The sequence below is a fragment of the Oncorhynchus masou genome, chromosome 25, assembly GCF_036934945.1.
Source record: "Oncorhynchus masou masou isolate Uvic2021 chromosome 25, UVic_Omas_1.1, whole genome shotgun sequence".
NCBI classification, from domain to species: domain Eukaryota; kingdom Metazoa; phylum Chordata; class Actinopteri; order Salmoniformes; family Salmonidae; genus Oncorhynchus; species Oncorhynchus masou.
In genome coordinates, this window is record NC_088236.1 from 27,189,919 (window position 1) to 27,207,904 (window position 17,986).

The 17,986-nt window shown below is 43.9% G+C and overlaps 1 protein-coding gene across 6 annotated transcripts in view; it reads left to right on the top strand.

The window, feature by feature from the left end:
• ssh1a (slingshot protein phosphatase 1a) overlaps positions 1–17,986 on the top strand; it is a 68,928-nt gene that overhangs the window by 36,441 nt on the left and 14,501 nt on the right. For 3 of the 6 annotated variants that reach the window (XM_064937141.1, XM_064937142.1, XM_064937144.1), the window contains exon 3: positions 16,406–16,506. In XM_064937141.1, the coding sequence (XP_064793213.1) occupies positions 16,406–16,506 (101 nt within the window). Of the gene's footprint in view, positions 1–7,932; positions 8,394–12,244; positions 12,416–16,405; positions 16,507–17,986 lie in introns of those variants that run through there. The other 3 variants (XM_064937143.1, XM_064937145.1, XM_064937146.1) reach the window with 3 other exon arrangements.

Genomic DNA, 17,986 nt, shown 5'->3' on the forward strand with positions numbered 1-17,986 from the left:
AATTAAAGTGGAAAACCACACTACAGGCTGATCCAACTTTGTAATGTATGTAATGTAATGTCCTTTAAACAAGTCAAAATGAGGCTCAGTAGTGTGTGTGGCCTCCATATGCATATTTGTGGCCTGCTGGAGGTAATTTTGCAGGGCTCTGGCAGTGCTCCTCCTGCTCCTCCTTGCACAAAGGCAGAGGTAGCGGTCCTGCTGCTGGGTTGTTGCCCTCCTACGGCCTCTTCCACATCTCCTGATGTACTGGCCTGTCTCCTGGTAGCTCCTCCATGCTCTGGACACTATGCTGACAGACACAGCAAACCTTCTTGCCACAGCTCGCATGAATGTGCCATCCTGGATGAGCTGCACTACCTGAGCCACTTGTGTGGGTTGTAGACTCCGTCTCATGCTACCACTAGAGTGAAAGTACCACCAGCATTCAAAAGTGACCAAAACATCAGCCAGGAAGCATAGGAACTGAGAAGTGGTCTGTGGTCACCACCTGCAGAACCACTCCTTTATTGGGGGTGTCTTGCAAATTGCCTATAATTTCCACCTGTTGTCTATTCCATTTGCACAACAGCATGTGAAATTTATTGTCAATCGGTGTTGCTTCCTAAGTGGACAGTTTGATTTCATAGAAGTGTGATTGACTTGGAGTTACATTGTGTTGTTTAAGTGTTCCCTTTATTTTTTGAGCAGTGTATATACTGAGATCATGTGACACTTAGATTGCACACAGGTGGACTTTATTTTACTAATTATTTAACTTCTCAAGGTAATTGGTTGCACCAGAACTTATTTAGGGGCTTCATAGCAAAGCGGGTGAATACATATGCACACACCACATTTCCGTTTTTAAATTCTTTTTTTAACAAGTTATTTTTTTCACTTCACCAATTTGGACTATTTTGTGTATATCCATTACATGAAATCCAAATAAAAATCCATATAAATTGCAGGTTGTAATGCAACAAAATAGGAAAAAACGCCAAGGGGGATGAATACTTTTGCAAGGCAATGTAGGTCTCTTCTGAGTCCATCCAAAGCGTCTGTGAACTTCCTCAAACTCCAACCTTATGCAATAACTAGCCAGCCCTGAGAAGACGCTTTTCTTCTATTGTGCTGGTGGGTGCAGAAAGCCCTGGGTCCATGAATAACCCGCGTAGCGACTCCCCCTCTGGAGAGTCTCTGTGTGGAGAGTCCTCTTCAGAGTAATCCATTACACCATGCAAACACCTGGTGATTCAGAGGATAAGATTACTGGCAGGCTGTGCTTGTTTCAGACCGGTCCAAGTGATCTATCTGGCTGCAAGAGTAATTCTGTTAATGCCCAGTCACATGGACTAGGCCTCCCTCTGCTACCAAAGCTGACCTCACTAGGTTAATCCACTGTTCCTGGCAATATTGATCACATATAGTTTTGAAGGAGTTTTCCACCTAGAGATAAGTTGACTTGCTAGTAGCCTGTTGTTTAGGTATCACAGAGCTCTTTCTGTTGACAAGGAGATGGTGTTATCTGTGTCCTAGACAAAGGTAGGAGTTCTATGTCAGCAAATCCTCTCAAATTAGTTGAATGACGTGTGTGTGTTAGAGAACATAGGAGTGACTTGACAATAAATCTGAAGACTATTATTTATCTAATTACCTAACTGTTTAATTGTTACCCAATTTAAATTAATCGTGTAAGAATTAAATCATTATGATCTGGGGCACCACGAGCTGTTCTTTTAAAGAGTTAAACTCAAAGGTCTTTACCTTTCACATCTATAAACAGTTAACTTATTAATCATAAACTTGTATCATATCATCTTTCTGAACAGTCAAAACCTCATTGTATCTGCAAAAACTCCAGCCTTCAATACCACACATTGGTTTAATTATTTATTTTCTAGCTAATCAAATGCTAACACAGTAAACATACACACTTAATACGTTAAAAACAGGTCCCTAGCGGAATGACACACCATGCCTGCTTGTTACAAAAGAGATGGCGGTGTGGCAGAGAGGGACAGAGACATTTAACATTGGTACATTTAGAAACTACTTTCACTTACTGTAATCATATACAGTGGGGAGAACAAGTATTTGATACACTGCCGATTTTGCAGGTTTTCCTACTTACAAAGCCTGTAGAGGTCTGTCATTTTTATCATAGGTACACTTCATACAATGTGATTTTCTGGATTTTTGTTTTAGATTCCGTCTCTCATAGTTGAAGTGTACCTATGATAAAAATGACAGACCTCTACATGCTTTGTAAGTAGGAAACACTACCGATTTTGCAGGTTATCAAATACTTGTTCCCCCCACTGTACTTTGCACACAAACCGCCTCCATCTGAGTAAGAAATCATGAATGTATTTACATGACATTTCTGGGGTCGCAGTGTATCTCTCTCTGAACGAGGCTGCCTTGGAAAGGGGTTTGGGCCTTTTCGCGGCACGCTTATAAGGCTCTGATTGTCCAAACGGGTTCTTTGAAGATATCCTAGTTAGCCGTGTCGATGGTTCCCAGTGGGGTCATGAGAGTACCGTAATACGATGGTTTGAACAGAGTAGTAGAATGGTCTCACTTAAATTCGCTTTTCAAGATACTTTACCGGGGACAGCTAATCAGCCGTACCAGTGATTGTCTTAGAGGTGAGTTTATCGTCTCTACCTTGTGTTGAGATTCAACGTTCAGACCACTTTAAACGTGCAGTTGCAGCTTAACGCTTTGCTGGTCTAGAATGTTAATTTCTTAACCGAACATTTTACACAGTTTATTCGAAAGGGGTTGTTCCGACAGGCTGACACACTCTCTGACTGCACTCGGGCGTGACTTGTCACTTGTACAAAGTTATGTAAAACATTTCTTAGTTCTTCAAATCACATCCCTCTCAACAAAAACACTCAATTTTTCATATTACATGAACATCACATAGGATGGAAACTTTGTACATGCAGTGGGTATACTTTTCAAGTTACAATATTTCCTTTATAGCATTTTTAATCACAAAATAACAAACAATATAACATTAGTGTTCTCTAGATTGCCTCTGACCATTCCCCACATGTCAGGAATATTGTGCCAGTATTCGCTTTTGAACGTGTTAGAGTTTCGGCGGGAAAAAGTATCTTGAAGCAAAGGACATTCCTTTGGTGAATATTGGAGAGGGAGACCTGAAATCTTCTCCACTTGATTTACAACAGGACGTGAGCTGTTAATCCCCACTAGTCACTTTCTCCTCCCTTCTGTTGGTGAGTGGGGGTCTGAGTGAAGTTATTCATTGCAAAACGGATCTATTTGGATTCACGTGGACAGTCATGACTTACATTTACATTTAAGTCATTTGGCAGACGCTCTTATCCAGAGCGACTTACAAATTGGTGAATTCACCTTATGACATCCAGTGGAACAACCACTTTACATTTACATTTAAGTCATTTAGCAGACGCTCTTATCCAGAGCGACTTACAAATTGGTGAATTCACCTTCTGACATCAGTGGAACAGCCACTTTACAATAGTGCATCTAAATCATTTAAGGGGGGGTGAGAAGGATTGCTTTATCCTATCCTAGGTATTCCTTGAAGAGGTGGGGTTTCAGGTGTCTCCGGAAGGTGGTGATTGACTCCGCTGTCCTGGCGTCGTGAGGGAGTTTGTTCCACCATTGGGGGGCCAGAGCAGCGAACCGTTTTGACTGGGCTGAGCGGGAACTGTACTTCCTCAGTGGTAGGGAGGCGAGCAGGCCAGAGGTGGATGAACGCAGTGCCCTTGTTTGGGTGTAGGGCCTGATCAGAGCCTGGAGGTACTGCGGTGCCGTTCCCCTCACAGCTCCGTAGGCAAGCACCATGGTCTTGTAGCGGATGCGAGCTTCAACTGGAAGCCAGTGGAGAGAGCGGAGGAGCGGGGTGACGTGAGAGAACTTGGGAAGGTTGAACACCAGATGGGCTGCGGCGTTCTGGATGAGTTGTAGGGGTTTAATGGCACAGGCAGGGAGCCCAGCCAACAGCGAGTTGCAGTAATCCAGACGGGAGATGACAAGTGCCTGGATTAGGACCTGCGCCGCTTCCTGTGTGAGGCAGGGTCGTACTCTGCGGATGTTGTAGAGCATGAACCTACAGGAACGGGCCACCGCCTTGATGTTAGTTGAGAACGACAGGGTGTTGTCCAGGATCACGCCAAGGTTCTTAGCGCTCTGGGAGGAGGACACAATGGAGTTGTCAACCGTGATGGCGAGATCATGGAACGGGCAGTCCTTCCCCGGGAGGAAGAGCAGCTCCGTCTTGCCGAGGTTCAGCTTGAGGTGGTGATCCGTCATCCACACTGATATGTCTGCCAGACATGCAGAGATGCGATTCGCCACCTGGTCATCAGAAGGGGGAAAGGAGAAGATTAATTGTGTGTCGTCTGCATAGCAATGATAGGAGAGACCATGTGAGGTTATGACAGAGCCAAGTGACTTGGTGTATAGCGAGAATAGGAGAGGGCCTAGAACAGAGCCCTGGGGGACACCAGTGGTGAGAGCGCGTGGCGAGGAGACAGATTCTCGCCACGCCACCTGGTAGGAGCGACCTGTCAGGTAGGACGCAATCCAAGCGTGGGCCGCGCCGGAGATGCCCAACTCGGAGAGGGTGGAGAGGAGGATCTGATGGTTCACAGTATCGAAGGCAGCCGATAGGTCTAGAAGGATGAGAGCAGAGGGGAGAGAGTTAGCTTTAGCAGTGCGGAGCGCCTCCGTGATACAGAGAAGAGCAGTCTCAGTTGAATGACTAGTCTTGAAACCTGACTGATTTGGATCAAGAAGGTCATTCTGAGAGAGATAGCGGGAGAGCTGGCCAAGGACGGCACGTTCAAGAGTTTTGGAGAGAAAAGAAAGAAGGGTTACTGGTCTGTAGTTGTTGACATCGGAGGGATCGAGTGTAGGTTTTTTCAGAAGGGGTGCAACTCTCGCTCTCTTGAAGACGGAAGGGACGTAGCCAGCGGTCAGGGATGAGTTGATGAGCGAGGTGAGGTAAGGGAGAAGGTCTCCGGAAATGGTCTGGAGAAGAGAGGAGGGGATAGGGTCAAGCGGGCAGGTTGTTGGGCGGCCGGCCGTCACAAGAAGCGAGATTTCATCTGGAGAGAGAGGGGAGAAAGAGGTCAGAGCACAGGGTAGGGCAGTGTGAGCAGAACCAGCGGTGTCGTTTGACTTAGCAAACGAGGATCGGATGTCATCAACCTTCTTTTCAAAATGGTTGACGAAGTCATCTGCAGAGAGGGAGGAGGGGGGGAGGGGGAGGATTCAGGAGGGAGGAGTAGGTGGCAAAGAGCTTCCTAGGGTTAGAGGCAGATGCTTGGAATTTAGAGTGGTAGAAAGTGGCTTTAGCAGCAGAGACAGAGGAGGAAAATGTAGAGAGGAGGGAGTGAAAGGATGCCAGGTCCGCAGGGAGGCGAGTTTTCCTCCATTTCCGCTCGGCTGCCCGGAGCCCTGTTCTGTGAGCTCGCAATGAGTCGTCGAGCCACGGAGCGGGAGGGGAGGACCGAGCCGGCCTGGAGGATAGGGGACATAGAGAGTCAAAGGATGCAGAAAGGGAAGAGAGGAGGGTTGAGGAGGCAGAATCAGGAGATAGGTTGGAGAAGGTTTGAGCAGAGGGAAGAGATGATAGGATGGAAGAGGAGAGAGTAGCGGGGGAGAGAGAGCGAAGGTTGGGACGGCGCGATACCATCCGAGTAGGGGCAGTGTGGGAAGTGTTAGATGAGAGCGAGAGGGAAAAGGATACAAGGTAGTGGTCGGAGACTTGGAGGGGAGTTGCAATGAGGTTAGTGGAAGAACAGCATCTAGTAAAGATGAGGTCGAGCGTATTGCCTGCCTTGTGAGTAGGGGGGGAAGGTGAGAGGGTGAGGTCAAAAGAGGAGAGGAGTGGAAAGAAGGAGGCAGAGAGGAATGAGTCAAAGGTAGACGTGGGGAGGTTAAAGTCGCCCAGGACTGTGAGAGGTGAGCCGTCCTCAGGAAAGGAGCTTATCAAGGCATCAAGCTCATTGATGAACTCTCCGAGGGAACCTGGAGGGCGATAAATGATAAGGATGTTAAGCTTGAAAGGGCTGGTAACTGTGACAGCATGGAATTCAAAGGAGGTGATAGACAGATGGTTAAGTGGAGAAAGAGAGAATGACCACTTGGGAGAGATGAGGATCCCGGTGCCACCACCCCGCTGACCAGAAGCTCTCGAGGTGTGCGAGAACACGTGGGCGGACGAAGAGAGAGCAGTAGGAGTAGCAGTGTTGTCTGTGGTGATCCATGTTTCCGTCAGTGCCAAGAAGTCGAGGGACTGGAGGGAGGCATAGGCTGAGATGAACTCTGCCTTGTTGGCCGCAGATCGGCAGTTCCAGAGGCTACCGGAGACCTGGAACTCCACGTGGGTCGTGCGCGCTGGGACCACCAGATTAGGGTGGCCGCGGCCACGCGGTGTGGAGCGTTTGTATGGTCTGTGCAGAGAGGAGAGAACAGGGATAGATAGACACATAGTTGACAGGCTACAGAAGAGGCTACGCTAATGCAAAGGAGATTGGAATGACAAGTGGACTACACGTCTCAAATGTTCAGAAAGTTAAGCTTACGTAGCAAGAATCTTATTGACTAAAATGATTGAAATTATACAGTACTGCTGGAGTAGGCTAGCTGGCAGTGGCTGCATTGTTGACTTTGTAGGCTAGCTGGCAGTGGCTGCGTTGTTGACACTACACTAATCAAGTCGTTCCGTTGAGTGTAATAGTTTCTACAGTGCTGCTATTCGGGGGCTAGCTGGCTAGCTAGCAGTGTTGATTACGTTACGTTAAAAGAACGACAACAGCTGGCTAGCTAACCTAGAAAATCGCTCTAGACTACACAATTGTCTTTGAACAAAGACGGCTATGTAGCTAGCTAGCTACGATCAAACAAATCAAACCGTTGTACTGTAATGAAGTGAAATGAAAATGTGATACTACCTGTGGAGCGAAGCGGAATGTTGACCGGGTTGTTGAAGTTCTATTCGGTAGACGTTGGCTAGCTGTTGGCTAGCTAGCTAGCAGTATCTCCTGCGGACCGAAGTGTAGATGCGACCGCTCGCTCCAACCCGGAAGCAGAAAGACTTGAGTCAACCTCACACAATAACATGGACCTAATACCTACTCAACTCTTTCTGATGTTCTCCCTTCCTAACCCGCCCCAGACACAAACATTACCATATGTGACACGAGTGTGGAGTGACTGACAGTAACACCGGTCTGTGTGGGACAGATGGAAGTGGAAGTGAGGGACAGGCAGCAGTGGCCAGTCTTAAAGGAGAGAGATGGGCTGGTCCCTCCCCTGAGGTTAATGAGATTTGGGCAGAGCTATGTGCCAGGCTCACTGCCCTCCCTGTCCATGCTTGGCCCATGTGAGGAGCTCCCTGGCAGCGCTGCCTGGGAGTCAGTTGACTTGTTGGGTGGCATGCAGCCTCTGGCACCTGCTAGCTAAGGAGATCAAGACATCCATTCTGAATTGTTGGCCGAAGTCCCTCTGTTTCCTTTTGTCTTTTGCAATTGAACAAGTAGCTTTGCTGGTCCCAGAGAAGGGAAGAAAGAAAGCCATTCTCTGATGTCTTGGAGAGCAGTTTTCTGTTGGACAGCAGTATAATATCCTGATTAGGACCTTATTTTCCCCTGCTGAAGTGGAAACCTGTTGTTGCTCTGCAGCTGAGAATTAGGACATATACATGGTTTGGTTGACTTCTTACAATTGATTCAGGATGGAAAATGATTTCATGCTGGGGAAGAACTCATGCTGAGAAAAGAAGGTCCAGCATCTGAAATCCTCTGGATTCGTAACACTTCCGGCTATACAGTGTCTGTGAGTTTGTGTGTGTGAGAGAGGGGGAGGAGGTTGAATTGTGTGCGAGTCCCTGGGGGAGGGGAGGTAGGACACAGCCCTCTGCCTCAAGCTGCGGTTGGACACTGCGCTGCAGCAAGTCCTCTCAGGCAGGAGCACTCGGACTTTGCTTTTCTTCACTGCTTTACTCAAACACAGAGGGACTGGGGGAAAAGTAGGCAATAGATAAATGGAGAGGGAAGGAGGTGTGCCACTACAGCGCAGCAGAAGACAGCCGCCTACCTACATCACACAGATAAGACCGGGCTAAGTAACTGTCAGTCTGTCACCCAGGGATTGGTTCAGGACCTGAAGATCTCTCTCTTTACATTTCTTTACTCCGACTCTTGGATCGAAAGAACAGGGCTGTAGACTGGTCAGGGAAGAGGCAAGATTTCTCTCTGGCTGGTCAACAGAATGCATCTGGTGTTGGAGTCCTCTCAGGAGGCTGCACTGGAGATGCTGCCCTATTTTGTGGAGAACGCCGTGCTGACCCAGACCGAGATATGCCGCATGTGAGTTTAGTAGAGTGCTGCAAAGTTCTCTCATAGGTAAATGGAGTGTGTGATCTACAAGAATAGAAATGCTGTTTGTTTCCTAATTTAGCATGTGTGGTTCTTAGACAGTAGTGTGCCCAGTGCTGCTCAGTTGTGTAGAATGGGAGGATGTGTATGACAGATAATACTAAGGGGTGTACAAATGCAATAGGAGGGCTACTGGAATGTTATTGTGTACTATGTCCTTTTTGGAACAATACCTGCAAACTTTTTCTGTGTAAAATGTCCTAGCCTAGCTACTGGTTTGACATTTCCATAGCTCAACAGAAGAGTAATCATGTGTCCGATCCAGTGTTAATTTCGTTAACAGAAATTGAGTAAAATATTCATCAAACACCTATTTTTCAGTGGCAATTGACGAGACTGTAACTGACTAAATTGACCTAGAAAAAAAAAAACTAAACGAAAGTGCTATTTCATTTCAATTGACTAAGATGAGCCAAAATGATCTCTGTGGCTTAAATCTGTCTAAGTGGACTGGACAAGAATTTTTGGAGAGATTGAGAGTTTTTCAGTGACGAGCACAATTAATATTAGCAGCACAGTTCCGTTCAGCAGTGGGAAGGATGCGTCACACCCGGAAAACACAGCCTACATCAACTGGTGAGCTGAAGGGAGCAAGTGATGAGTGTCGGAAGACAGGTTCTGCTCCGGCTCCGATTATACACACCGTGCAGATGACACACTTGCATCACTTTAGCTAATCAGACACCACCAGCCTTCTAGGTCCTACACAAGCTGCTTTACGAAGTAAAAAACGGCATTAAGTTTAATAGTAAAAGTCTTGCTGGTTTTTTTCTCTCCCCTGAGTAGGCTATAGAAAAGTAGCCTCTTTTGAATTTCTAGTCTCGATCAACCCTCCTACTTTTTCCACTGCATTTCATATAAAGGTCCTGTAGATACATTTCCATATTTTCCTCAGAAAAAAAATGTTTGATTCTAGCCTGTAGGCTACCGTTAAAAAGACATGACCCATACCGGTGCTACGTTATTTATTTCTATTGTACAATAGCGTGGTGCATTTTACATTCATAAAGCATATCGTGGGCCGTTCTAAAACAAGGCTACTTGTGGACTGGACCGTTAATCATTTGTTTAGGCTACACCTTTTTCAGTCATGTTGCATCATTTGCTAGCTATAGCTTTAAAACTTGAGGCACATTCAACACAACGCAATGTTTTGGAACGTTCAGATAGAAATATGCAATGTAGAACAAACATGCCTCTTACATGTTGAATAAGGAATAAAAGTCTGACCTATTCATGGAATTTCTACCTGCATATGTTTGAGAATTTTTCATCTCAACGTGGCCATGGTAACATTACCAGTAGCCTATATGCAAACATTTGGTGGCACAGAAAGAAGGGATAGAAGACAATTCCTCTTGCCACTACGCTTTATCTGACTGGGTAAATAACTTATTTTTTTTCTTTCTTTAAAAAAAAGTTGATGTGAACCCAGTAACTTAGACTTGAACACACGGACCAGGACTCGAGCACTGGGACTCAGACTTAAGCCATAGGGACTTGTGACTTGACCGTTGGTGACTTGGACTTGAGCACAGGAGACTTGGGACTTGAGGTTTAGTGACTCGACTACATCATTGTGCGAAACAGTCATAAGCCCCCATTCTACTTTTGGACATCAATGTGGCTCTGGCGACTGTGGAACGTTCATAACAGTGGCAATGACTGGACTGTGTGATGGAGGTGTGCAACCCATACTACTTTGCCAATAGCCTATTTTGTGGCACCATCTTGTGATTGTTCTCTCGCTCTCTCTGCACTTGTCTGTCTGTTTTGTATGTAATGTGCTGTATTTACCTATGTATGCTGAATTTGGAAATTACATTTACATGTTTTATTTAACTAGGCAGATAAAATAATAATATTACATTATATAAGAATTATCTTTCATATTTCTGCTGTTGGGAAGAGAATAGGATGTTATGCAGAAAAATGTTGGTAGGACAAGGCTATGTATGTTTTGTGCACATGGAAGATTTTATGTTTATGTTAATGAGGCAATACAAATGTGAATTGACTAAAATGAAAGGGCTTTTAGTTGACTAAAATGTCCCACTGTTTTAGTAATTTTGACAATAACTAGACAATCATTATTCAAATGACAAAAATGTACTAAATGTGAGAGCACTCAAAAAAAAATGCCTAAATTAACACGGGTCCGATCAAGTTCATGCACATTACAAGCCTGATACAATCTCAAATGTATGACTACTATTAGTATGAATTCTGCTCATTCAGAATCAAAGCCTGTCTTTCCTATCCTAGAAGAATAGGTACTCCAAGGGATCATTGAGGCTATTTGGCAAGTCTCTTTGTCACTGTCTTTGTTTACTGTGATAACAGATATATTTTTAGCCCTGGTTTTAGTGGAGAAGCTGATAGCAGGGTGCCGGAGGCTCGGAAACACCAGGGCAGAGGCTAGTTAATTAGACTGTCTGAGTGTGGTTTATGGTGGTGGACGTAGGGCTGGTAATTTACATGACAGGAGAGAAAGATTCACGCTCAACACATCCTCCGGTTTCTCACTGTGGTTTCTCACTGTGTTTTATGCGTGCAGCCTATTTCAATTGATCATACAGTAGTGTACATAATTTGGAAAGTATTCAGACCCTTTTTCCCACATTTTGTTACGTTACAGCCTTATTCTAAAATGGATCAAATTAACATGTTTTCCTAATCAATCTACACACAATACCCCATAATGACAAAGCGAAAACAGGTTTCTAGACTTTATTTTAAAAATGTATTAAAAATAGAAACCAAAACCTTATTTACATAATTATTCAGACTATTTGGTATTTTATTAGGATCCCCATTAGCTGTTGCAAAAGCAGCAGCTACTCTTCCTGGGGTCCACACCAAACATGAAACATAATACAGAACATCAATAGACAAGAACAGCTCAAGGACAGAACTACATAGACTTTGCTATGAGACTCAAAATTGAGCTCAGGTGCATCCTGTTTCCATTGATCATCCTTGAAGTTTCAACAACTTGGAGTCCACCTGTGGTGAAGACATGATTTGGAAAGGAACATACCTGTCTATTTAGGTCCCACAGTTGACAGTGCATGTCAGAGCAAAAACCAAGCCATGAGGCCGAAGGAATTGTCCGTAGGGCTCCGAGACAGGATTGTGTCGAGGCACAGATCTGATGAAGGGTACCAAAACATTTCTGCAGCGTTGAAGGTCCACAAGAACCAAGTGAAACACAATCTTAAATGGAAGATGGTCAGAGAGGTGACCAAGAACCCGATGGTCACTAACAGAGTAGCTCTAGAGTTCCTCTGTGGAGATGGGAGAACCTTCCAGAAGGATAACAATCTCTGTAGCACCACCAATCAGGCCTTTATGGTAGAGTGGACAGACGGAAGCCACTTCTCAGTAAAAGGCACATGACAACCCACTTGGAGTATGCCAAAAGTCACCTAAAGGACTCGGACTATGAGAAACAAGATATTATCTGGTCTGATGAAACCAAGATTGAACTCTTTGGTCTGAATGCCAAGCGTCACAACTGAATGAAACCTGGCACCATCCCTACAGTGTAGCAAGGTGATGGCAGAATCATGCTGTGGGGATGTTTTTCAGCAGTATGGACTGGGAGTCTAGTCAGGATCAAGGGAAACATGAATGGAGCAAAGTACAGAGAGATCCTTGATGAAAACCTGCCCCATTGCACTCAGGACCTCAGACTGTATTCACCTTCCAACTGGACAACAACCCTAAGCACACAGCCAAGACAATGCAGGAGTGGCTTCAAGACAAGTCTCTGAATGTCATTGAGTTGCCCAGCCAGAGCCCTGACTTGAACCAGATTGAACATCTCTGGAGAGACATGAAAAAACCTGTGCAGTGACGCTCCTCATCCGACCTGACAGAGCTTGAGAGGATCTGCAGAGAACAATGGGAGAAATTCCCCAAATACAGGTGTGCTAAGCTTGTAGCGTCATACCCAAGAAGACTCGAGGCTGTACTCGCTGCCAAAGGTACGTCAACAAAGTTCTGAGTAAAGGGTCTGAATACTTATATAAATGTTTATTTCAGTTTTTATATTGAGTACATTTGCAAATCATTCTTAACCTGTTTTTGCTTTGTCATTATGGGGTATTGTGTACAGATTGAGGGGGAAAAAACTATTGAATCCATTTTAGAATAAGGCTGTAACGTAACTAAATGTGGGAAAAGTCCAGGGGTCTGAATACTTTACGAGTGCACTGTACTGTTACTTATGTCCTCTGATGGCTGACCTCTGCCAAAATAAAATGAATCAAAGTGATTAAATTGAAGTTCTTAGTCTCACTAAAATCAGCCATATAGTCATTTCAAAACGAGACCATTTTCTTTTAAGCAGAGTCAGTTATACCATAAGGACCCCTTACTCATGTCCTCATTACAACTCGTGCAAGACCACTCACGGTCAGTAAAGTTATTTACTTTTGATAGATTTAAACAAACAATATTGGAATCACCCTGATCACAACCATAAACTATCAACTCCACCTGCTTTATAGATAGCTGATCTTGCTTTGACATTATGGGGTATTGTGTGTAAATTGAGTCATTTTTTTCTTCATTTTAGAATAAGGATGTATGTAATGTAACAAAATGTGGAAAAAGTCAAAGGGTCTCGATACTTTCCGAATACAATGTATGTGTACTATCTAATAGAGAATAGGAGAATTACTTTAATTTAGTTTTTTAGTAAGAGCGAAATACTGTAGTTTTACAATGCTATAGGGTTAATAGAATGATATCCTGCCGAGATATCACAGGTTATGCTGAAGAAGGCTCCAAGTGATAGGCTAGATGGTTGAGGTATAAAAGTGTTTGAGGATTCTCTAGCACATACAGAGTCCTAAAGTTTGAAGGAGGTGCTCCATCTCCTATAGATTTAGCTAGCTGCAGCTCTACCTCATATTCATCATTCCCTGACAGGAGCGCCTCCACAGCCTAATAAATCTCAAAACAGGATCATTTCAGCAAGCCATGACACCCACCATCTCAGATATATTTTCTGTAGTTTGAAACGGATAAGATTAGAATTCCTGCAACATTATTTTGTTGAAATATAGTTTGATCTCTGAGAAACTAAGCTAATTTATTGCATCCAAATTGTCCATTTTAATTGATCAAATGAATATAATATTCAATAAATGTAGTTCCTATTTGGACCAAACATTTTTTAGAACAATGAGTAAGACATGAGGAATCCAAAGAAATGGCCAAAAGCCACACACGGACCCCCTCATACCCCCACGCTAATCCTACCACAAGAACAAGTATATAGTTTCAGTTTTCCATGTCTAATAAGTAGTATGGAGCTGCAACTCTGAGTTTTGTTTCTTCATCCTATGTAATGTATTCCCAGTGATTTTTCTTTTCTTTTTCTTTCTTTTTTTTCTTCCCAGTTAGGATGGGACATAAACCTAACAATGTCTGACTAATTTCTCTGAACAGGGGGGGGGGGGGGGGAACACTCCCAAATTCACTGGGAATACATTACATATGATGAAGAAATTATACTTTGAGCCGCAGCTGCTCCGTACTACTTGTTAGACATAGAGAACTGATACTATATACTCGTTGTTAGGGTGGAATTGGCATGGGGTGTGGGTGATTCGTGACCATGTGTTGGAATTGTCATGTCTAACTCATAGTTCCATAAAAGTTTGGTCCAAATCGGTTGTTAGGTACTATATTTATTTAATATTATATGAATCCTATAAATTAAAATGGCCTATATGGGTGCAATCAATTACATTTAATTCCTCAGAGATCTAATATATTTCAACAAAAAGTTGCAGGAATGCTATCTGTTTCTAACAACCGAAATGATTTCAGAACAATCTGTGATGATGGGTGTCAACCCTCTTTCTTGTGCATTTTGAGGTGGAACGACCCAATGGGTAGGAGAGAAGCCAAAGTGAAACAAAAGCGCTTGTGATCAGCGGCTGGCCACTCCTATGTGCCCGTCACTGTGGAACGCTGTCTCTGTGGTGGGGTTGGGTGGCACAAAGCAGAGCCTGTTTCGGCCTTATCATATGCTTGGGCAAGGTCTCCTCCCCCTAGCCTGGAAACAGGAAGTCCAGTCAGGGACAGACAATCAGGGAGGGGGGTGGTGGAATGACTCTGGGATAGTTCTTGACCATTACTGGGCTGAAATGTGATTTCTGAATGTTTAGTTTTAAATCAGACTTTTGCCATCGGTTGCTCGGAGGACGTTATTGTCTTACCTGAAATACTAATATATCGGTAGACATTTAACATGTGCCTATTCCATAGGCTCTGGTGTTGTCTAGTTTTCCGGTTTGTTTTTGTTCCTGTCACTCATCACGCCTGTACTATCCAATGACGTGCCTGTTTGCTAGACTGCACATACAGGGTACATCGGGGAATATGTTCCACCCTCCTGTCAGGTGGATTTACGAGCCTGGAGAGAGACTTATTCTGTAAGCACAGTGAAAGAGAATAATTGGCACAAGCATAGAAAACAGCTTCAGCCCTCACTTTGTTTTCCACCACCACCTTGCCATATTAGTTATGTCACCTGCAGAATGCACAGGAACTCAATGAAAGAGTGGACATAATATCCTAGACAGGTGAGACTTGTAAATGCCGTGTGTAGCTCAGAGGAATGCATTACAAACTACTGCAGCTAATTATTCAGTCTGTTTTGCATTTGTCTGGGCCGGCAGAGACCTGACAGATCCCATCAGGATGCAGCAGCTTATGCAGGCCAGGGGAAAGGCCAGATAAGCATTCTGGATCAAAGCTTGATTCATAGCTGCTGTAAGTTGAGGCTCCGGCTTCCTTTTAAAACCTCTTTGGGGTCGGTGTCCCGCTAGCGTTCCACTACGACAATATCCCGTGAAATTGCAGAGCACAAAATTCAAAATACAAAAATCGTAATATTAAACATAAAAAATACAAGTTTTTTTACATTGTTTAAAAGCTTAACTTCTTGTTAATCCAACTGCGTTGTCAGATTTCCAAAAAGGCTTTACAGTGAAAGCGTACCATGCGATTATCTGAGGACAGCACCCCAAATCAAAATACCTTTTCAAACCAGCACAGGCGTCACAAAATCCCAAATAGCGATGAAATAAATCACTTCCCTTTTGAAGATCTTCCTCTGTTTGCAATCCCAAGGGTCCCAGCTACACAATGAATGGTTGTTTTGTTTGATAAAGTCCCTCTTTATATCCAAAAAAGTTATTTTAGTTGGCGCCATTGATTTCATTAATCAACTCGTTCAACATGCATACAAACAAATCCAAAAAGTTACCGGTAAAGTTCATCCAAACAAGTCAATCCTCAGTTAATCCCCAGGTACTCTAATATCAAAAATAACGATACAATTTAATATGGAGAATAGTATGTTCAATAGGGAAGATAAATAACAAAGAGTGCGCACCTCATTCACACGCGCAACAAGGCTACTTTTCTAATGAGGGACTCCTTGGAAAAACTACAACTACTCGTTTGTTTTTCAGAAAATTAACCTGAAACCCTTTCTAAAGACTGTTGGCATCTAGTGGAAGCCATAATAACTGCAATCTGGGATGAATTATTTTGAATATCCCATAGGCTTGCATTGAAATGGCCTGTGACCTCAAAAAAAAAAAAAAAATCTGTGTGGATTCTCCTCGGGTTTTCGACCTGCCATATCAGTTCTGTTATTCTCACAGACATTATTTTAACAGTTTTAGTTTATAGTGTTCTATGCAATGCTACCAATTATATGCACAACCTAGCTTCTGGGCCTGAGTAACAGGCAGTTTACTTTGGGAACATCAGTCATCTGGAATTCAGGATACTGCCCCTTCGCTCTAGAATGTGTAAGGATTATGTTATAGAACTGGAACAGTTTGACTCGCATATCAGTGTTGAACTGTTGAGTGACCATATGGCTCAGTCTGCCCACATTGTTGCATGATCCAGTTTCTAACGGCTCTCTCCATCTGTTGTTTTTCTAGCCTGAGCGAGAGCTTCTTCATGGTGAAGGGTGCTGCCCTCTTCCTGCAGCAGGGCAGCAGTCCTCAGGGCCAGAAAGCACATCCCCACCACAAACATGCAGGTGAGTACCTACCACACATCCACAGGACAGGACCACATGGGCTGCCATGCAAAGTGGCTAAATGGTCCCAAGACTCAGACTTTGAATTTTTGACATTACTCTGTCCATCTTACAGACAGTGTTGTTGTGGTTGTTTTGTCTGGTACTTTGTTGTGTAGTCTGAATGGCCTCTACTTTCGACCTGTTCTCCTGGTAAACTTGAGTGCACTTGAGGTGTCTGGCTGATTTATTAGCATGTTCCAGTCATGTGTAGCTTAGGCAGATTAGTGGTGAAGTAGGCCTACAATAGGTTATATGTATTCTGGTAAAGTTCAGTAGTATGACTACAATAGGTTATGTGGATGCTGGTAGTGTTCAGTAGTAGGCATACAATAGGTTGTGTGGCTGCTGGTAGTGTTCAGTAGCAGGCCTACAATAGGTTATGTGGATGCTGGTAGTGTTCAGTAGGAGGCCTACAATAGGTTATGTGGATGCTGGTAGTGTTCAGTAGCAGGCCTACAATAGGTTATGTTGATGCTGGTAGTGTTCAGTAGCAGGCCTACAATAGGTTATGTGGATGCTGGTAGTGTTCAGTAGCAGGCCTACAATAGGTTATGTGGATGATGGTAGTGTTCAGTAGTATGACTACAATAGGTTGTGTGGCTGCTGGTAGTGTTCAGTAGCAGGCCTACAATAGGTTATGTGGATGCTGGTAGTGTTCAGTAGTATGACTACAATAGGTTGTGTGGCTGCTGGTAGTGTTCAGTAGCAGGCCTACAATAGGTTATGTGGATGCTGGTAGTGTTCAGTAGTAGGCCTACTTGTGTTCCATATCAATTGAAACAGGACACTGAGGGTTTGTCATCTGGCAGTTATCAATGTTGTAGTCATGTATCCGAGAGTCTATTCAAAGCTTCAACGTCATGAAATCCATATGGTATACCATATATAGGGCCTTGTGTTTAGCGACCAGTATTATGTGATGGATGATATTTCAGGTGTTATTCTGAGGCAGAGGTTTTAATTGGTTAAAGACAAGATCATGCAGCTGCGAGGGAGAGCTTAGCATGCACTCTGAATATCACCGAGAACCATGGATATGTTTTTCTCCCCTTTACTTACTGTTTTCAAGTTTGACTTGTTTCTCATTGTTGTTTTCCTTGTTTAAGTGAATTCAATAGGAATTTGGAATGGTTTGCGTCACCAAGTGAATTGACAGAACTTCAGGACATTCAGGATTGGCTGCGAGCCCGCATTAAGTGTTTGTGTTGGTTGGGAGTTACTGGAGGATGCAGTCATGTGTTTCTTATAGAGGAAGTACTGCCTGTGGAAAATTAATAGGCCAGGTTTTTTCTGGGTTCTTTGCTATGGGACAGAATGTTTTCAAGTAGGATAATCTCCCAAGCTTGGACTTTGGGCAATGTATTGGCCTGCAGCCCGCTAGTGAACATTGTGCCGTATTGTAGTTAGAATACTTAACGGTGCCCTCAGGTTGTGAGCT